Source organism: Hemiscyllium ocellatum, chromosome 31 (genome assembly GCF_020745735.1).
Source record: "Hemiscyllium ocellatum isolate sHemOce1 chromosome 31, sHemOce1.pat.X.cur, whole genome shotgun sequence".
Lineage (NCBI taxonomy): Eukaryota > Metazoa > Chordata > Chondrichthyes > Orectolobiformes > Hemiscylliidae > Hemiscyllium > Hemiscyllium ocellatum.
Window position 1 is genome coordinate 13,992,735 of NC_083431.1, and position 22,918 is coordinate 14,015,652.

Sequence of the window (22,918 nt, forward strand, 5' to 3'; positions counted from 1 at the left end):
ACAAGAGAAGGTTTTGTCTCCATATGTCACAAGAAAAAAATCTTAGACTAAGTTTAGGAATGAAAGGGGATAAGGGGAGAGCGTTTTGGAAACAATGATCATAATCTCAGGTTTAAGATAATTATTAAAAAGGACAAGGTACAATCAAACATAAAAATACTAAACCCTCCTCTTCCTTTTGCAGTGAATTGCAAAAGAACCAGACACAGACTGATTAGTATCAAAAATTGGGTGTCACAACAGTAATTCCACAATGTAGTATCTTCAATGAGGAAACAAAATATACACTTTTCTATTGGAGGGAATTGGTGGATGTGGGAGGGACACCCAAAGGTAGAAGTGAATAGCAAATATTGAAATACGGCTCAAAACCAAGACATATGTCAATTGTTAGGATGATGATCCAACAGAAAAAAAGTATGAATATAGAAATTACAGAGGAGATCTTAAAAAAAAAGGTGCAATGGTGGGTGGGAAAACCAAATATAAAGAGATTAAGAGCTGGCACAATATGGAACCCAACATAGAACATTACAGCACAGTACAGGCCCTTCAGTCTTCAATGGTTCCACAGGTCAGTGCAAAAATCTGAAACCCATCTAACCTACACTATTCTATTCTCATCCATATGCCTATTCAATGACCATTTTAATGCCTTTACAATTGGTGAGTCTACACCTGTTGCAGGCAGTGCATTCCACACCCCTACTACTTATACACACAAATAGTAGAAGGATGTGGTCCATTAGAAACCATAAAGAAGGTCATTAGTGGAGGCAGAGGGAATGGCTTAGGCATTAAATGATATCTCAGCTGTTTAGCTTTCTCCAGTGAAAACTGATGCAATATATAAGATTGTTGTTGGAAGGGTTACTGATAATGAGATAGATATCTTTAGTTCATCTTTAATTTAATTCTAAAACGTTGGCAGTCTTCAAAGTAGAGACGTTACTGAGTCTTGGTAGGATACATGCTGAGTTGCTGAAGCAGATAAAGGTAAAAGTTAAGTAACCCCTGACCACAACCTTCTAATTCACCTTTGATTCCCAGGTGGTGATAGAGTGCTAGCCTGTTACAAAAGCTACACTCATGCTCAAAAATGGGACAGGGTATACTTAACAACAGCCCAGCATCAGTCAGAAATGTTTGTCACGGCAAGAACAAGAACAAACTTAGTTGACGATTTGAAATAGTTAGGCTAATAAAGGCAATCACTATGACTTGTTAAAGGTAAGTTGCATTTTTATAGCTTGAATGAGGTACCCTGCTGAAGTTCTCTGATCAGGGTAGCATGGTTGATGCGTGTATATGGAGTTTCAAAATGTGTTTGACACAGTACTGCATAGTAGACAAATTAGCAAAATTAAAACACATTTTCAAAATTTACAGGTTTAGTAAACATTGAGTCGAATAGCGCCAGATCTCAAACGGACATAGACTGACGTGAGGCAAATGCAATTACACACATAATTATGAAAATATTTGGGTCAGATGAATAAGGAGAAGCAAGTAGATCTGCAGGGTTTATTTACAAAGAAATGTTATAATAAGGAAAGGAAATTATGTTAAACCTGTATAAAACAGTGGGTGGTCCTGAGCCAGAGTATCGTGTTTAATTCTGGGCATCACATTTTAGGAAGAAGTAGAGGATCTGCACAGGGTACAGTAGGGATTAACTGCAAAGGTACTGAAGTGATGTACTTCAGATATGTGGAGATTTTGGAGATGCTGGGGCTGCTGTCCTTAGGATGGATTTGAATTATGGAAAAATTGGTAGAAATGTTTTAATAGCATAAATGAGATCATTTAATATATAGTGACATGTCTTAATTGGAAATCCATTTCCCTCAAATGGTGGTGGAAGCAGCTTCTATAATAACCTTCAAATGAGAATTGGATAAAATTCTTGGAGAGGAAATCCTTTGCTAGGTTGAGGATAGAGAAGGCATTTATGATTATTTGGGTACTCCACTGACAACGTGCGGCACGTTTGCAGCTGTGATCTCCAGCATCTGCAGACCTCATTTTTTACTCCACTGACAAGCTGGTATAGGCACAATGGACTGAATGACCATCTTTATTGTAATTTTCTATAATTTTATCAGTTGCATTAGCAGTGAGGATGGAGGACAGATGGCTCAGTGACACATGTAATCACTGTGCTTGAATCACTTCAACTGTTTTGATTGAGGCTGCGAACTGACATTAGGTGGGCTGAAACTAGAAGATTCTCATTTTGCAATCCATCACCGTCATGTTCAACGTGCATTGCTTGCAGAGCATACAATGATGTGCAGTTTGTGACCAGAACGCTGTTGAAGGGTCTGGGAACCAGACAGCATGTAACAAGTCATAAAAGCTCTCAGTAACTGATTGCTATGTGGTGACTCTTGGTTGCCGTTTTCTTTTGAATATTGAGAGCTTGGCATTTTGTTCTTGCACACTGTTATATTATTAACCAGACTTGCATGAAAGGGTTTTCTGAATGACTCATCAGGTAAAGGCAATATGTAGCTAAGTTGTGTAGACATAAAGGTGCTAGGTTAAGTCCCTGTGCTGTTTCAGTTATTGACCTTGTCAAGATTTGTCATGGGTGCACTGCATTCAAATTTAGCAAAAAAGAAATTGGGAAGGTAACTATTGAATAGTGTGTAGTGATCCCTGCAAGCAAGTGCAGCCCATAATGACAGAGGTTTGGTTCTGGCATGTTGCACGTAATGTGACAGCTGCAGTGAGCAGCTTGGGTTTGTGGAAACTCTTAACTCTTGAGTTAGAAATTTGAAGGTTCAAGCCCCACTCAAGCACATTTCAGTGTAGTACTGAGGGAGTGCTTTATCTCCAGAGGTGATCTTTTCTGTTGAAAAGTTAAATGGAAGTCCTTTGCTTGTTTATGGAGCATAGGTAATTCAATGGTAACATTTAAGGATTAACAGGAAAGTTTTGCCAGTCTGTTGGCCTCCATTCATCTCTGATCAAAATCACCAAAACAGTCTAATTACTTCATCCTGTAACTGTCCATTTGTGCTTTATAGTCAAGTTGAATTGACTCATATTTCCTTATTGAACTCTGACATGTTATACACACATGTTGGGAATATTCTTGCTTTTGAGTCGGAAGGTTGTGGATCCAAGTTCCACTCTAGGACTGAAGCAAAAATAAAGTTGCAGCTCCAGTTTAGTACCCAAGCAATGTTGCACTATCAGAAGTGTCATTTTGTGGATGAGATGTTAAATTGAGGCACTGTTTGCCCTCTCATGGGCATAAAAGAACTCCTGGCAATGCTTCAAGGAAGATCATGTGCATTTTGTCCCATTTTCTATTAACCCTACTCAATATTAATTCCTTAAAACATCGCAAAAAGTACTTATGTGGGCATCATTACACTATTGCTTGTGGAAAGTTTGCTCATTACAAATTGGCTACTGCGTTTCCCCGTGTCACCAAAGTGAATACACTTCAAAAATACTGAATTGGATTGGAGAGCACTTTGGCTGGCAGGTCAGAAATGATGCCATATAAATGCAAGTCTTCATTTATTCCAACAGGCAGAGGCTAATGGTTCATATCACAACAACAGACAGGAAGGAAAATCAATAACTGTATTACAGTAGGAGACTTCAGGGCAATCTAGCTAATCTTTTCCTTGCACGTTGCATGCAAACAATGTTTGAAGCCATAGAACAGAGCATGTAGTACAGTTGTAAACAGCAGGAATCCTATTAAGTTGTTAATTGTATATTTTGCTGCTTGTGGAATAAATAAAATGGAAAGTGTCTTGAGATGGATTAGGAAAAGAATTGCAGCACCTAAGGGCCTGGACAGCTAAAGATATTATACCAACTTTGGAGAGAAAGAAGTAGATGCACAAGAAGGTGTATAATCGGAGGAGTGCAACCAGAAGGGGTTTTGAATGCCAAGATCAGCATTTTAAAATTGAACTGGTGTTGAAGTAGAAGCCAAGGTCCACAAACATGGGTAATGCAAGTTGGGATAGAGTCAACAGAATTTTGGATGAACACATGGTGAAAGGGAGAAGTATTAGATGTAATGCTACCTGAGAGAGTAGTGGAATCCTCCCAATCATAGTGTAGACATAGGATAGTAAATTATTAATGTGTACCATACCACCATCTGTTTGTCTTTTGAGCGAAATAAAATGTGGATGGTTGCCAATAGTAAAAAGTCTAAATAAAATTGCCTGTAAACTGTGAAAATTAGAATAAAGAATTAACACCTACAGATGCAACCAGAATATCTGTATTATTTGTTTATTCTTGGAATGTGAACATTCCTGGCAAGGCTAGCATTTATTGCCATCCCCAGTTCCCCTGAACTGAATGCTTTACCAGGTCACCTCAAAGGGCAATTAATTATCAGCCCAATTTGCTGTGGGAATGGAGTCACATATGGGTCAGACACGATCTGGGTGGCAAGTATCCATCATGAAGGACATCAGTGAACCGGTTGAGCTTCTCCAAAAAAAAGAAAATCAACAGCTTCATAAACATTTTTGCTGATTCCAACTTTTTTGTTTCCAGATTATTTTGAACTGAACGCAAAATGCTATGGTTAAATTTGAAAGTACCTTCTCTGGGTTAGTAGGTCAGGTTTCTGAATTGATAACCCACTACCCACAATGTTTTCCTTTCTGCTTTCAAAGGCAAAAACACACCACCAGACCAATAATTTTAAACTAAAATTTAATATTGTTTTATATGTGGAGCAGTAAAATACTTCAAATACTGAGACTACAGTAATAAATATGTGATAAGATCAGTCTGCATTAAATATCTTTCCAAGATGTAGTTTTTGCAGCAATTGATAAATGACATCAGTTTTTAATGGATTTTGATCTTCATAATGCAGATAATTGACAGGTAATTCTAAAGCAAAGATTTCAGATATCTAGATACGTCTAACGATTACAGGGAAAACGCTCATCTGAGTCTCCGAAGATAATGTTTTCAATTACCAATATCAGTGTGTAGAAAATCGCATGAAATATTACTAAACATTGTGTCCCACACTTGGTCTTAAAAAATGGCTATTTTTGAATTTTGTCTTTGGCATAATCCCCTTATTTTACAGATCAAACTATCTGACCTGCTTTCCAACAGACAGCCTGTGCTTGACCTGCAAATTTGACATTTGATAAGGATGGCTTTCATTTATTTAAAGCAGGGTAATTCCTTAGACTTGCTTACGCTAGTTTTGACACCACTGTGTTTGAAGTGATTCCAATAAAAATGCAGCAGTTGATTTGGAGCATCTCTGAGGAATATCCTTGCCTGCCAGGCTGAAAGAAAGAATGACACCTTTTCTATTTAAGACGGGTGAGATTTTACTTTGGGTGGCCTTAGTGTAATCAGGCAGTAGTAAGTCAATGATGACATAATGCCCCATTTACAACAACACTCCAGTCCATGCAATCACCAAGGGGAATGCGCGCTGGCCAACTGAAGTATTCAGTCCATTTCAAGAACTACACCTTTTCAATGTGCAGATCTGGGACCTATGGATATAGGTCTGAGTCTAATTGTAATTCTAATTTAAAAATCATACAACAACAGGTTATAGTCCAACTGGTTTATTTGTAAGTGCAATTATTCAGGCCGCTGCTCCTTCAGGTAGCTAGTGGGGCAAGATCATAGGACACAGAATTTATTGTAAAAGATCAAATTGTCATACAACTGATGTGATGTATAAACAAACCTAGATTGCTGTTAAGTCTTTAACCACTCAGAATTGGGATGCAGGTTTCAATTGATTAATATGTAAATCCCAGAACTTCTTTCAAGTCACAGACCCAACAAATCTTAAGGTTTTATCAGTATTAAAAAAAGTGACATCTCAGCTCAGACAATGCATTAAAGGTGTGGGGTTAGAGTCTGTCTGCATCCCAATCTTGAGTCAGGTGTTCAATTTCCGAAGTAGGAATTTATAAAATGTCACATGGACTGACTGCCTTGAGATTGTGCCCCACTAGCTACCTGACGAAGGAGTAGCACTCTGAAACCTTGTACTTTCAAATAAACTTGGTGATGTGTGATTAACTTTGTCTGTCCCAGTCCAACAATGGCATCTCCACATCATGGCTGCAATTCTAAGGACAACTGTGCAGGGAAAGCATCGTACATGTTTCACCCAGTTTTATTGGGTAAAAAAGGACTTGTATTTATACAGTGCCTTTCATGACAAGTGATGATCTAAAGTGTTTTACAGCCAATCAATCACTACTGGAGTGAGTAATTGTTATAACAGGGTAATGTGGACTAAAGATTCCCAAACTTTACAGCCTAGCAAAATAAAACTTGTAATCTTGGCTTCTTCTGCAAAGGGAACCCATTCTTCATTCAAAGGGAATAAGTGGGAATACAGTAGTCCCCTCGTACCTGCGGGGAAAACATTCTAAGACCTACCACGGAAGCCCAAAACTCTGGATGGTAGTGAACCCAATCATTTAACTGGGAGGTTTACCTACCCGGCAGCCCACTAGTTCCTGGTTCTGGAATGTTCCATGTAATATGTTGGGGCTGTGGTAAACCAACTGCACAGATATGGCGGTCTTCCTGTACTTGTTGCTGGTTGGAGTCGTATGTAGCAGAAGGAAAAGTCATTGTAGTTGTTGGAGGTCAATCATCGCAGTGCCAGGTCATCAATAAAGGAGTTCCTCAGGGATGAACCATCTCCAGCTGCTTCATCAACAACCTGCCATTGTAAGGTCAGACGTTAGGATGCTCATCATCATTGCGTAATGTCTACTGCCATTTGTGACGACACAGATGTTGCTGTGTGTCAATATGTAGCAAGATGTGGACACCATCTAGGCTTGGACTGATAAGTGGCAAGCAAATTTGTGCCACAAGTATTGGGCAATAACAATCTCCAACAGGAAAAAAGCTAACCATCAGCCACTGGCATTCAATGGCATTTCTATCACTGAATCCTCCACTATCAATATCTGGGGGTTATCTTTGACCAGAAACTGAACTGGATCAAATATATAAATATTGTGACTACAACAGCAGGTTAGAAACTAGAAACTTTGTAGTGAGTAACCTGTCTTCTGATATCCCAGTGCCTGTTCACCATCTACAAGGCTCAAGCAAGGAGTGTGATAGTTTGCTCACCATTGAATGACTAGATCTCCAACAATACTCAAGAATCTCAACACCATCCAGCACAAAGAAGCCGTTTGATTGGGACACCAACCACAACTTTTAACATTCACTCCCTGACCAATGCACTGTGGCAACAGTGTGTACAATTTACAAGAGGCTCTGCAATAATTCACCAAGGCTTTTTCAACAGCACCTTCCAAACCTACAATCCCTGCTGTGTAGAAGGAGGCAGCAGATGTATGGGAATGCCATCAGCTGCAAGTTCCTCTCCAACTTACACAACATCATTACTGGGAACTATATTTTTAAAAATATTCATTTGTGGGAATTGGGTGTTGCTGGCTGGGCCAGCATTTGTTGCCCTTGGTGGTGGAAAGCTGCAGTTTTGAACTGTTGTAGACCAGATGTTATAGATTAGCAATTGTTATAACTGAATGGATTGCTAGACTATTTCAGAGGGCAATTAAGAGTCAACCAATTTGCTGTGGGTCTGGAGCCACTTGTAAGCATGACTAGGTAAGAATTGTGCATTTCCTTCCCTAAAGGACATTAGCAATCCAGGTGAGTTTTTCTGATAATCAAAAGTAGTTTCGTGGTTCAGATTAGATTCTTCTTTCCAGATTTTTATTGAATTTAAATTCCACCATCTTCCTTGGTAGAATTTGACCTAGTTCTGTGGATGAATAGTCTAGTGGTAATGGCACTAGGCCATCACCTCCCGCAGAACTATATAAGTGATCCTTCATTTTTGCTGGATCAAAATCCTATGAGTCCTTTCCTAAAAGCACTCTGTGGGTTTCCTTACACTCCAAGGACTACAGTGGTTCAAGAAGCATCTTGCGTTGTGATGGAAGATCAGCCATGATCATACTCTATGATGAAGCAGGGTTGCAGGGACGAATAGCTGACTATTGCCTCTAGTTTCTATCTTTGCCAGGGCAATTAGGGATGACAGTCAATGATGGCTTAGCCAGTGACACCCATATCCCTTGACAGAAACAAACCCCTTCTATAAGCGCAACAGCCTGGGACATTGTAGTGATCCAAAACTGGCAGGCTGCCAATTTTATCATCTGCAGATCCGTGGTGTTGTGGTAATGAAGTCTGACCCTTTAAAAATGACTCCCACTGGCAGGATCTGAAAGACAGACACCTTACAGCAGTCAGGAAAATAAAGAACTTGCATTTTATATAGCACCTCTCAAGACACAGGATATCCCAACATGCTTTGCAGCCATCTTTTGAAATGTTGCTATTTTAATGTATAGATACATTGATGCCTTTCATTGGAAGAACAGGGGCAGCAGATGCATGGGAGCACCACTGTCTTGGTTCTCCAAGTCAACACATCATTCTTGAAATAAACTGTTCTTCTTTCACCATCACTTGTCAAAATTCTGGAGTTTTTCATTTAACATCACTGTGGGTATACCTGCACCATATGGACTGCAGTGGCTCAAGAGGTGGCTGACCACTGTCTTTTGAAGAGCAATTTCCACACTGTAAGTAATCTAGTTTAAAAAAAATAATAATTAGATCGGTGCAATAATTGTTTGACGAGCCAGCACTACCCATGTCCCATGAATGAATTAAGCAAGTTGTAAATGGGGCTTTTGTACAGGCAAGTCAATAGCGTAATAAGATATAATTACTCTTTCCTTTGAGGAAAATGAGCAAAGCACCACCTGATTCAGTCAGCCAGTGATGTCAGATTAATTTAGCTAAATTGCTTTTGATGAAGACTTTTACATAGCGGTTTAGTGAGAAATCATTTTGATGCATCTAGTCTGTTATGCTGCAGTACTATTTGTGTTAATTGAGCATGCAGATCTTTACAAGAGTTATGTTTGTAGAAGAAAAAATGAAATAGATGTGAAAGACAGGAATTTGATTTGATTTCAGGTTTTAAAAAATATGTTTGTTAAAGTGCATGTAGCCACTGCTTCGAGAAAAATAGGTCTGCTTTTAAACATATACAACATTGTACTCCATGCCAATTGTTTGCTGTAATGAATCTTTGTGTTTTTGACTTTTGTAAAGTCAAAGCACTTAACAAGATCTTTTCTAATGGTTCAGTGATTCAGTGGGCGATCCCAATTCCTTGGCTGCAATTTGTGAATTAATGATTTTTCTAAGCACTTTCACCATTCTTTCTCTTTGAACGAATATCACTGAAGGCCATGAACTAGCCATCCATATCGTTAGCGTTATGTGAGACCTATCTCTAGTAAATTGGCTGCTGCATTTACCTTAACAATTAACAATGCTCACTGCACTTCAAATTAATTTATTTTATGTCAAGTTCTTTAAACATATTTTGAGATATGATGTGCAACCTTTCCTGTTTTTTTATTTTACGTTCCAGGAACATCGCTACCTAATATACGGTCTATGCACTTTAAATCCTGTCTCTGACTGTCAATATGAGGCATACAAAACACAAGTTGTGAGGTATGTTAGGGAGTTCTTTACATAATTTCTGAGATTTGGAATTTATAAGCAATTTATGTTGGAATTGGAGAATATTAAATATTGCTGTGCCATTGTATGTAAGTTTGACATCTGCCCCATTGCTGTGCTCATTGGTGGTCTATTGGAAAATTGTAAACAAAAAAACTACAGTGTCCATGTTTTGAATTATTTGTTTTCAACTTATCTTGGCACAGTGATGACGGTGGAGATAATTAACAAGGTTTTCAGGGAACCTTTATAAACATAGCAAATTTTAGAACTGAAGTCATGTTCTCACCCTCCGTGTCCTGCCTGGATTCTGGTGTGCTGGATTGGAAATGAATGATTTATTGTCAACTTGTCCTCCACAGTGAACAGCACAATAAAATACAATGAAAAGCTTCAACTGTTGCCAAAATCTGTCACCATTTGATCATTTTAAGAATAAAAAGGATCAAAGATGAAGCTGACAGAAAGTTCATCTTTTTTCTGCTGCCTCCAGCATGAACCCTGAGCCAGCTGACCACCAACACCCAGACTGCCACCTGTGCTGGACCCACCAACATCAGATTTGTCGCTCTTTAGGTGCTGTCTATTCATCACTGGGCCCACCTCGCTGACAGGCCGCCCATGCTGGCCCCACAACCAGGAGACTCTGGCTCCGCTGCCACCTCACCATAACTGGAGTCCCCGCTCTGGGCCTACCATAATCAGGAGTCCCTGGCTTTGCTGCCAGGCCAGGCTTTTGCCTCAGCAAGAGTTCCACTCTGGCTGCTCCACTCTGCAGTGTCACCTTCTCCATTACGGTTGATGAGATGATGATGAAGAAAAAGAAAGAAGAAAAAAAGGGTAGGGAAAGAAGGAAGGGAGTGGCCACCTGGGCTGGGCTGGACAGGTCCAGGAACACAAACGCTGCCTTCCTTGCCAGTGCCACCATCTTCTAAAAGGGCAAACAGGATATTCAAAAACAGACTTAATACAGTCAAACATTTTTGTACTGTAATGTTGTCACAGTTGTAGAATGGGAGCCAAGATGGTTATGATGTGCTTGGGTAATGCGTACAAATGCACGTAAATATGTCTGCATTGTCTTTGACTTGCAGCAAAGCTTGGTGTAAACGCTGCAGTTACTGAATTTTTTTGGTAGGAATTATGTTAGGAGTCTTTTTGCCTTCCTTGACAGATTTGAATGGGTCCAGTTTCATATTTCAAAATGCCACCCAGGTTGAGATACTGTACCAGAATACCAAAAGACATGAAGATCAAATAAATCAAGAAAGCAAAATCTAGGAATGAATGGACACAGTGAATTGGAAATGGCACAGTTTGGATTTTAGGATTGAAGATGCTGGGAAGGAGAAGTAAAATATGTTAAAGAAATAACTTGTGTTTGTTTAGAGTTTTTTTTGGAACCAGGACATTCAAAACAAAACCTTTCCTGTTGATCAAGTACGTTTAGATTAGATTACTATTTAGATTAGATTACTTACAGTGTGGAAACAGGCCCTTTGGCCCAACAAGTCCACACCGACCTGCCGAAGCGCACCCCACCCATACCCCTACATTTACCCCTTACCTAACACTACGGGCAATTTAGCATGGCCAATTCACCTGACCTGCACATCTTTGGACTGTGGGAGGAAACCGGAGCACCCGGAGGAAACCCACGCAGAAACGGGGAGAACGTGCAAACTCCACACAGTCAGTCGCCTGAGGCGGGAATTGAACCCGGCTCTCTGGCACTGTGAGGCAGCAGTGCTAACCACTGTGCCACCGTGCCAGGAGGTACATCATAGTTATGTTGCCATAGTTACAGAATGGCTTTATGCACAACAAGGTGCAACAAACAAATGAAATCAGTGACCAGCTAATCTGTTGACTGCAGGCTGGGACAATTTCCCTGTTCTTCTTCAAGTAGTGACATGGCATCTCCATTGTTCTTAGAGGATTGGTAGTTGTGCATATGCACTGTATATCAGGCCAGAAGCTAGGAATCTTGCAGTGAGTGGTGTACCTCCTGGCTCCCCAAAGCCTATTCATGATCTGTGAGGCCAAAGTTAAGAGTGTGATGGATTATGCCTGGATGAGTGTGGCTCCAACAACAGTCAAGCTCGACATCATCCAGGACAAAGCAGCCTACTTGTTTGGTACCACATCTACAAGTGTTCAGTCCCTCCACCAGTGAAGCTCGGCTGCAGCAATGTGCAGCATTTGTAAGATGCACTGCAGAAATGCATCAAAATGCCTAGGACAATACTTTCCAAACCTATGACCTCCATCATCTAGAAAAGAATAGAGAACATTTATGGAACAACATGACCTGCAAGTTTCCCTCCAAGCCACTCACCATTCAAACTTGAAAATGTTTCTCCATTCCTTCAATGTCATTGGATCAGAACCCTGGAACTCCCTCATAAATAGCACCTTCAAATGGATGGCAACAGTTCAAGAAGGCAGCTCACCACCTTCACAAGGGCAACTAGAAGCAAGCAATAAATGCTTAGCCAGGCAGTGAGTGAATAAAAATAAATCTAAGGTGTGAGACTTTCACATTGCACTTTCTTGTAAAATTCTTAACCTCTGATTGGGGACATTGGGTGGGTGCGGGAAGGATACCGATCACACATCAGGACTTTTGATTATTTTAAACAAAAAGTATTTGGAAAACAATAAATATTTCAAATTTTTGAATTTTAAAGAAAATTTTGTTCACTTCATTCAAAAAGACTGAAACAAGTGATGGTTACCATGCTAATGATGAGCTTTGATCTTGCCTTCCTATAGATGGTAAATAATCAAGTCATTGTTAATTGCTGAGACAAGTTAAACATCTTATACTGACTCTGTTAGTAAGGATTTGGACCCTTCTAATTGTGAACACACACACACAAGCAGTCACATCTATTTTAGAAGGAAAATTGAGGGGGATAGTCTGGTTCAGCAAAGACTACAGTGATATAAAGTCATAGAGATGTACAGCATGGAAACAGACTCTTTGGTCCAACCTGTCCCAGCCAACCAGATATCCCATCCCAGTCTAATCCCACCTGCCAGCACCCGGCCACATCCCTCCAACCCTTCCTCTTCATATACCCATCCAAATGCCTTTTAAATGCTGTAATTGTACCAGCCTCCCTCACTTCCGTGAATATTAAACATAATATTGTAATGGCCTGGAGAACTTCATACAATTAAACATATGTCTGATACCAAAGCTCATAGCAAAGGAGTAGGAATGTGTCTAATATGTCAGAAGACCTAGGACCTAACCCCATCTGCATTGAAACCAACCACTAGGTGTGTGCAACATATTGATCATACTGACCTCTAATTTTCCCCTCTTTTTTTTAAAAGATCTTCCTGGCCTTCCATTCAGAACTTTGTTATATTACTGTGGGCTCAGTTGACTGATGGCTAGTTTGTGATACAAGGTGACACCAACAGCGTGGGTTCAGTTCCCACACCATCTGAGCTAACCATGAAGGTCCTGCCTTCTCAACCTCTCCCCTTGCCTGAGGCATGGTGACCCTCAGATTAAACCACCACTAGTTGTTTCTCTCTCAATGTGGGTAAGATTGACAACACTCTGTTTGAACAAGTGACAGAATACCTCTGACCCTGCACCCCAGGCGCTTAATCCTATGGGTATAACCTGATTCCATGAGGTATTGTGCTTCAAAGTTTGTGTTTTAAGGGATTGCGCAGTATGAGACTTCAAAATGTAATTTCTAAGCCACGTTCAAGCAATTAGGATTCATTAATTACTTTGAATCTCTTGACAAATAAATGTTGATGTTTGGGAGTAAAATGGAATACTGACCTTCAGGTCAAACCACTTGTACAGAGTTGAAAAGCTTTGTTTCCATTAGATGAAATCTGGTCTCTACAGTAAGGAAATTTGTGTAGAGAGCTTTTCAAATGATCTTAAAGTACGTATGTACTAGCTGTGGTTGTGACTGTACAAATAGTCTTGAGGCCTGGACAACCATAAAATGGCCTCTTTCTGTGCTATGACCATTCAGCTCATTGTGTCCCAACATACGGAGTGTGCAACTCACCTAGTCCCATTCCCTAATGTTTCCCCTGTAGTGCTGCAAAATGTTTTTCCTTAGATAATTATCCTTTTGTTTTATTAAATCATTCTCAACCACATGCTCAGGAATGCATTCCAGATGCCAGGTGCTCACTATGTAAGCACTGTTTTTATCAGTTGCTATTAGTTGATACCCAAAACTTTTACGTAGTTGAAACAGATTGACCTAATATTTGGACCCATGAAGTAACAAACCTATTGCAACAGCAGAAATTCCAGATTGCTACATTGATCTCATATGCTTTGTTTACAGGCAAGTGCACCAGATTTAGTAAACTATGTCAGATGGTGACCAGTTACAACAGCTCAAAAGAGTCATTACCAGGTGGCCTGAATACACTCAACAGGTTTTATTCTGGTCATTACTAACTAGTCCTACTAACTAGGACTCTCCTAGAATGTAACTTTCTAAGGCACACCTGTCATACTTCCATAAGCTCTACGTTAAGACGTGCCAGACCACATACATGAAGGCTACATAGATGCAAAATTAAACAAGAAATTAGAGCACAAATTAATATATTGACATGGCATTAATACGGACAGTAATCAATTAATCAAGTTATGTGCTACATATTAATTTTATCAACTTCACTTATTGAGAGAACATCTTTTCCTCATGAAATTCTTTGAGCTGTTGCGCAAAAATGCAATTAATATTTTCAATTCCCACAATTATACTTTGGTTACTGACTATTTCAACAAATTCCCTTTAGTGTGACAGATCAGAGATACCACTATATCAATGATTGTTGACACATTGATAGCCATATTCAGTACATTTGGTGTACCTCAAAAGCACTGTCTGACAGTGTTCAGCGGTACACAAGTGCACCTTTCCAAGGTATGCAGAAAATGCTGGTATTCAGTATTTTGCCTCCTGTAGAAGGGCTTTTGCCCAAAATGTTGATTTTCCTGCTTCTTGGATGCTGCCTGACCTGCTGTGCTTTTCCAGCACCACTCTAATTTTGACTCTAATCTCCAATATCTGCAGTACCCACTTTTGCCTATTACCTCCTGTGCTTGTTACTATCAAACAGTCTCACTGACTGCACTGTTCATACCATAAAATGTATGATCATTAAATATCAAGTGCCTTGCCTAAATTGTGTTAAAATGACATGCTACATGTCTTGGCACTGGTCTATCCTTGCCAGCATCTCTTATGTTTGGGAGATAGAACCTTACAGCTTTTATTTCCTACCCACTATCCACCCAATCATATCTGCACGATGCATTGTGGGAAAGAAGGAAGAAAATAGAACAAGAGTGTGATCAATAAACAAGCTGACAGTTCACCCAACTTGGCAGGGTGTAATAGTTCAAGATTTTCACACAATTATGGGAGTTCAAGGAAAGATATTGCTTCATTTTGTTTAGCCTAGATCATATGATGTCATAGTGAGCAATGGTCAAGTTCTGTGGTAAAAATAGGTGATGTATCCAAACTGCATATTATCAACCAACCATCCCTCAGGATGACCACTCTGTTACTGAAGATATCATGCTAGGCAATAGCCTTACATCGGTGACCAATAACACATATTTATTCCCAGTGACAGAAAGCGCAACAAAGAGTGAAGCTACACGACCATGATTACTGAACAAGGTCCAGATGTGTTCATGTCTTGCATCCACCAAGCAATATTTGAATGGCATTCTATATCTGTAAGCAACCTGTATGTTGTTTTATGGCATTGATTCCTTTTCAGATCTGGACTAAACTTGTCTGTTCAAGGCCTTCTGAAGTATTGAATTGGAGCATCTTGCTACATGGCCTGTATGGTTTAAAAAAGATTTCTCAGCAATTTCTCAGATCTTCATGGAGCTGATCTTTCTAGTGATGCCCATTTCCTGAGAGTGAATTTAAAAAGAATTTTATTCATTATGTTGGTGGTGCTGTGTTGCTCCCTCATACCTTGGTTTTTAACTCCTCATATCATAGTCATACAAAACAAAAGAGGCCCCTCATATCTGTAACAGTTCCATTTTCCATCGCAAGGCCCATAGCTTGAATGTTATGATATTTCAAGTGTTCATCCAAATGCTTGAAGTTTGTGAGGTTTCTCACCTCTGCATTCCAGATTCTCACCATACTCTGGGTGAAAAGAGTTTTTTTCAAATCCTTCCTAAACCTCCTGCATTTCATCTTATGTCTCTGTGTTATTGACCATTCAACTAAAGGGAACATCTGCTTTCTATCCAACCTGTCCAGGCCCCTCCATGATATATCCCTCAATTAGGTACCACTACCAACCCCCCCAGCCTTTTCTGCTCGAAAGAAAACAACCCAAGCCTATCCAGCCAGTCTTCATTGCTAATCTGTTCCATCCCAGACAATAATCTTGGTGAATCTGCTCTGCAGTGCAATCACATCCTCCTTGTAGTGCGGTGACCAGAACTGCAAACTATAATCCTGCTGATGCCTAACCAAAGTTCTGCACATCTCCAATATAACCTCGCATTCCTATAATCTTTGGTAAAGGCAAATGTCCTATATTCTTTCTTAACCACTCTTTCTTAACTGTCCTACCACCTTCAGAGATCTGTGGACCATCACCCTAATATCCCTTTATTACTCTGAACTTTCTCTTGCTGCAAGGGCATCTTTCATTTTGCACTGTGCATGCACGCGTGAACTCTACATGCATTTATTCACTCAATTTAATTTGGTGTTACAGGAAAGGCTGGCATTTATTACCTTTTACTGAGGAGCTTTTTAGGCCATTTCAAAGGGCAGTTATAAGCTGACTCATTCTTGTGGGTCATACAAGTCTTGAGGCTAAACTGAGTAATGATAACAGATAACCATCCAGAAAGTTTGTTAGTGAAGCAGATGTTTTTGAGAAGCAACAATTTCAAAGTCACCCATTGCTGTATCTAGCTTTTGAATCTACAATTCATACTCACAAGACATTCGTCTCAACCGTTCACTAATCTTTTCTTAATCCAGATGTTGGCCTGCTTTAGATTTCCAGAATGTGCAGTTTTACATGGTTCCATCTTTGTGTAGTTAATTTTTTGATGCAGCAGTGTACACACTGATCTATGCTGGTTTCTTTTACAACTTACGTCCATTCTGTGACTGTGTTTTTAATTTCTTCAGACAGGATTTCTCTGACCGTTGAGATGCTGTGTCCTGATTTCACCCTCTGAAGGTGCTGAGCAGCTGGGTTTTTATGCCATGACCATTTATAGCTAGTCTCAAAGGGTGGCAATAACATTGACACCAATATGCTGTATGCCCCTATCTTAATGATGGAAAACTACCACCACCTGAGCAGTCACCTTCAGGAGTCAAAAGCATTTTTCAATTAACTCAGTTGAATGATACTTTGACTGTGTTTACAGAATCGCTGCCGTCCCAGTATTTCACTTGTGTTTTGCTATAATCTAACATGCAGTTTGAATTGTAATTGAATTATCACAAACTATGGATCAAGATGTTTGAGACTTTGCAAATGAAATATATTTCTAACTATCATAAATGTTTGATTATTACAAAGCACAAGTGTACAAAATCTTGGATGTGTTCAATGCGTAGCAATATGGGGCTCTCCCTGCACCTGCATGTTAGTGCCGAAAGCAAATATTTGTAAAGACTTATTATTTTATTACTATTTGAAGCTTCATTGTCTGGTGTTTGTAACCTTGCCTTTATTAAGCCGAACAGCTTGGTAGATGCTGAACAGTTTATAGGCAGCAACAGTCTGTGATATTGAGGACAGCACCTTTTTAAACTGCGCCTCTTCAGGCAGTACACAAATTCTATTTATTCAGTGCCTGTATGTTTTTAGAAATCATCTCAATTTGCATTGTGTAGTTCTCAAAAAGGACCTCGGGCCTGATGTCATGCTTTCAAATTCTTTTGATTAGTCAGGTGCCAATCTAAAGACATACAAAACCTTGAATCTACAACACCTTTCCACATTGTTCAATAAATTTACAACATTCTCCTTTTTGCAAGCTACAGCAAGTCTATCACCATAGCACTTATTTCTACGCCTTTTGTAGGTTATGCTCCTTTTGTTTCAATGTAATTATTTTGCTTTTGAGAGTATCTCTTCTGTCTGCATGTTAGTGCGAGTGTGCTACTTGGAGGTTATCCTTGGATCACCTTCATCTTTACATTTTTCATGCCAACCACTATGATATCCTGAAATCATGGGTTAGCTCCCATTTTAATTGTGTATAAATTAGTCTTAATTGCAGGTGTGGCCCAAGGGGTGACATGACACAGTGATTAACACTGCTGTGTCACAATGTTAGGGACCTGGGTTTGATGTCAGCCTTGGGTGACTGTCTGTATGTGTGGAGTTTGCATCTTCTCCCATATGTGCTGGGTGCTCCTGTTTCCTCCCACAGTCCAAAGATGTGCAGGGTAGGTAGATTGACCACGGTAAATGTAGGGCTATGGGGATAGAGTGAAGGAGCGGGTTTAAGTGAGATGCTCTTTGGAGAGTCAGTGCAGACTCAATGATGGGCTGAATAGCCTCTATCTCAAAACATGTGGAGTTGTAAAAGCACCATCAGTCAGGCATCATCTAAGGAGCAGGAGAGTTGATGTTTTGAGCATAACCTCTTCACCAGGAATGAAGAGCTTACGTTCGCAACATCAACTCTCCTGCTCCTCAGATGCTGCCTGACCGGCTGTGCTTTTCCAGCACCACACTTTTTGACTCTGATCTCCAGCATCTGCAGTCCTCAGTTTCTCCTGATTGGCCTCTATAGGGATCCTATGATTCATTCAGGTGCTGACTATTGATTCAGAAAACATGTTTGCATATGGATGCATATGTCACAGGCTGAATCTTAGCAGGATTTGGCAAAGTGTCATTTTTGGTGCATTTCTTGCAGGATTTATCTTTACGAGCCTTGGTTGGGTTTTATCTACTGTCTTCCAGACTAGCCTAATTAGTTCTACATCACTCATGTTGTTCCACTTGTCATATTCACACACACTGCTGTTGGAAGTATTGGCTTCCAGTGCTGGGATTTCCTGGGACTAGCACTATCTTTAAAGCTTTCTATCGAACAGTGATAGTCCACAACTATGCTGCAAAGTTTCTGTTAATTGCTCCAGACATGCTAGATTGAGGGAAATTGGCACCCAACTCAGTGGGGAACTAAATGTCCGAGGTGGTGTGCGTGATCATTGCCCATGCTGTGTACCCTGAGATGTATGTGACTGGTGTACAAAGTGAAGGGTTGGAGGAGCAAGTGTTGGGCTGAAGTTTTCAGGTTACCACTCTGACTTTTGTGTCAGGAATTGTCACAGTGCAAGTTCTAAACAGTATATCAATGAGGTGAGATGTTGCATGCATGAACATCCTCAATAATGCTAATAAGTCCCTCTCCACTCACTGGCAAGGATCTTATCTCGCCATTCAACGCTTGGTTGGAAATTGGGCATTTTGTTCTTACCTTTGGGTATCTCTTTACAGCTGATCTCATGCAATTCTCCCAACTTTCTCACCATTGTACAATGGCTAGGAAGATTCCACCCTCTCTCTATACATAAAGCTTGTGAGTGCATAAAGATTAGGTTTCAATGTACTGTCCATTAACACCTGGTCATCTGAATGTCAGCACCCATATCCATGCTAGTAATGCTCCCCTTCCTTATCTAATTTAAAATGGTGTGCCCACACTCAAAAACTGGATGAACCAAAATCTTTCTCTAGCCTCATTTCAGCAAAATTGAAGCCACCTTCTAACCATATCTATGCCCCCTATTATCTGCTGGCATCTAGATCTCTGTGTAGATTTCTGGGTATCACTAAATCCAGTGCTCTCCTTGTTCCTGCTCTCCCACCTAAACATGTTTGTTTTTATAATGAATAACACACTGAAATTCAAACCCAATACCTTTAAAATATGTTGCATTTTCCCTTTTCCCAAAACTAGAAATTCAACAATGCTTTAAAAATATTGACAACATAATTAAAAGATAAATCAAAAGTGGAGGCAATTCCTAATTACTTGACAGTGACAGATTTCCCTTTGTTTTCTGGGAAACAAATTCATCTCTTTCAAGCTATGCTGTGCTGTTGGTTAACAAAGAGAGGATTTAATTTTCTATGTTATTTTTTACAACACTGTCTGGACAAATATGTGGCTGAAAGGTTCATTGTTTAACTCATCGTTATACATTGTAAAGAGCTTTAAGGGAGGGTCAAAGCTGCGGTTGAGTGATTTTAAGGTGGAGTTTAAAGCACACTGTTCTGTTGCTGACGGATTTTCCAATTTGTTGTCATGCAGAAATGACACTGTTACTGTGTAGTCAGGTGTCAGCGCTGCAAGAACTCCTGAAGGAGGTCACCTTGCTCCTCATGAACTTGATGCTGTATGGGGTACAGGCTCAGGTTTTAAAAACTCTCCTTTGGTCAGTTGGATTCCCTAAGTGCTATATGTAAAATTGAGCTGTATTTCTTTTTCCAGGGTTTGAGAGGGTGACCATTCTTGCACATTGACAGATATGGAGCTCCTCCCTCAGAACACAATTCACAACCACTGTAAACTGAGTTCTTCTGGCTGTAAGCCAACAGCTAATATTAGGAAGTTGCAGCTAGTTATAGCTAAGATGAGTGTGTGAACAAAAATCGGATCGATGTAGGAGAATGTGGGAAAATGTGAAGTTGTTCACCTTGGTATGATGAACTAAAAAAAGCAGTGTTATTTCAATGGAAAATAACTCAGGTCAACACCTGATTGGAAATGGTACTTTTTGTTCTTGACATCGGGAAATCTTCCACTTCCAATCTGGTGATTCTCGTCATTGCTCACATTGGTTAGTGGCCAGGAAGATTCCATCCTGTGTCACTGTAAAGTAAAATTAAAACTAAGCTTCTGCCCTGTACGCTGGGGTGTAGAGGGATTTAGATGTCCTGATGCCTGAGTGACAAAAAGTTAGTATGCAAGTAATCAAGATGGCTACTGTGATTTTATGCATTACTGTGAGAGAAATTGAACATAAAAGTAAAGTTATTATGTGTCAGATTGCAGGGCATTGGTGAGAACACAACTCTAAAACTATGTACAGCTTTTGCCTCCTTACTTAAAGGATGATTTATATGCATCAGGAATTCCTGATGAAGGGCTTTTGCCCGAAATGTCGATTTTCTAGCTCCTCAGATACTGCCTGACCTGCTGTGCTTTTCCAGCACCACTCTAATCTTGACAGGCAGGGGAATCAAGGTTATCAGGAGTAGATAGGGATGTGAAGTTAACACCAAATAACTTGAGGTTTTGTTGAACGATGGAGCAGGCTCAAGGAACCAAATGGTTGTCTGCTGCTCCTATTCCGTACATATGTTCACTATATCTACACTGACAACTGCTTTTTATATTTATAAAAGTAATTTCCTTGAGCTTCATATTTTAGTTCCATATAAATTTGCTGCTTATATTCCTATCCTGAACATATCTCTGAGTTAAGACATAGTCTGAGATCTATTGCTGGGATAACAGAGCATACAAAACCACTTGATTCAAACTATAATTTAAAATAAGTGTCTAAGCAATTGTCTGTGGACTATTTGGAAGGAGTGGTTGTAAATTTAAAGGAAAAGAGAAATCAAAGAACTGCCTTTTCGTAACTGGTTGAGACAATATGATAAGTGTTTATAAGCTCCTTGTGCAACTTTAAAATAAAATGTAGTAATTTTGTACTTGCACATGATAGAGGCAAGCTTTAAATGACATTTATGATACATAGGTGCCCAGTTCTAAAGATGGGTCATTGGACCTGAAACATTAACTCTGATTCCTGTCCACAAAAGCTGGCAGACCTGCTGGAGTTTACCAGCAATTTCTGTTTATGTTTCATTTTCAGCATCCACAGTTTTTCCTTTTTTTTCTTTTATAAAATCATAGTTTCGGTCTCCTTTTGTGTCTTTATGGTTAGTGACTGTGGTTTTGCTCGGGATTACACACAGTTCAACTTTTCTTCTATCATTATAATTAGTTTCAGCATCAGAGACAAAATGAACAGCATATGAGCACAATATTAACAGTAGTAATAGCATTAAGAACTGTAAGAATTATGCTTTCACATGTACCACAGTTTGTTTCTATCATGTGCATGTCCACAGTTATTACATTTTAAAATTGAAGAATGCTGCTGCAGAACCATCACTTCTGTGATATTCATCACAGGGAAAAGGCTGCATTGTATTCTGATTCCATTCTATGCAATAAAAGACTGGAGTTTCAGCTGATTTCTGTTGGTCTGGAGTGGGCTGATGCCAGAACTGCTGGCTCAGAACTGCCACACATTTTTTGCAGAGACTTGTTTGTGGTCAGCAGATCTAGACTTGTCTAAGAGCAGCCTGAATTATGACTCCCACTGCAGCAAAATGCAGCCAGACCTTGCTTCCCCAATTGTCCCTGAGCCAAAATAAAAAAAATTGATTCTTATATGAATTATTATACAACAGTACAAACTTTGATCCTTAAAATACCATGCAGAGAAGTATTGTCTAAGTTGTCTTCTTTTTATGTTATTTCAGGTGAAACAAATCATGGAGGAAGCTGTCACCAGGAAATTTGTGCATGAGGACAGCAGTCATATCATTGCCTTGTGTAGTAAGTAGCTTCAAATGCAACTTGCTTGTGGTCAGAAAGTGCATATTAAAAATGGATGATTAAATAAGTTTAGATATACAGGCACGTCTCAAATCCAACCATCTTAAAATTGGACACTTTAAAAGTGGCTGTGCATGAATTTTAATTAGTAGAGTAGTGAAATAACTAATTACTTAGTTGCGTGGGTGCTGTATTGATGCTCTGGTTCATTGACTAGTTATCAGATTGTCTTTTCCTGAATTTTTTATCACCCAGCCCAGCCTTAACTACCCAACCCAAAAATTGGCAAGATCTCAAATGCACCAGACCCACGTTTATTGGCTTTGAGACATCATACCTGTGTTAAGAAAAGATTGACATGATCTCAGTATCAGTACACAAAAGATTAATTTGTAATTGTGGAACTGTTCAATGGATTTGGGTACGTTTTCTTTGCTTTGTATCAGAAGATTTATTGGGTACACAATCGGCATGGTGGCACAGTGGTTAGCACTGCTGCCTCGCAGCACCAGAGTCCCAGGTTCAGTTCCAGCCTCTGGCAACTGTCTATGTGGAGTTTGCACATTCTCCCCGTGTCTGAGTGGGTTTCCTCCGGGTGCTCCAGTTTCTTCCCACAATCCAAAGGTGTCAGGTCAGGTGAATTGGCCATGCTAAAATTGCCCATAG

The 22,918-nt window shown here is 39.7% G+C and overlaps 1 protein-coding gene across 1 annotated transcript in view; it reads left to right on the forward strand.

The window, feature by feature from the left end:
• sgsm2 (small G protein signaling modulator 2) overlaps positions 1-22,918 on the forward strand; it is a 205,217-nt gene that overhangs the window by 7,956 nt on the left and 174,343 nt on the right. Inside the window, exon 2 of the mRNA XM_060847946.1 lies at positions 22,177-22,252. Within this exon, the coding sequence (XP_060703929.1) occupies positions 22,177-22,252 (76 nt within the window). The remainder of the gene's footprint in view (positions 1-22,176; positions 22,253-22,918) is intronic.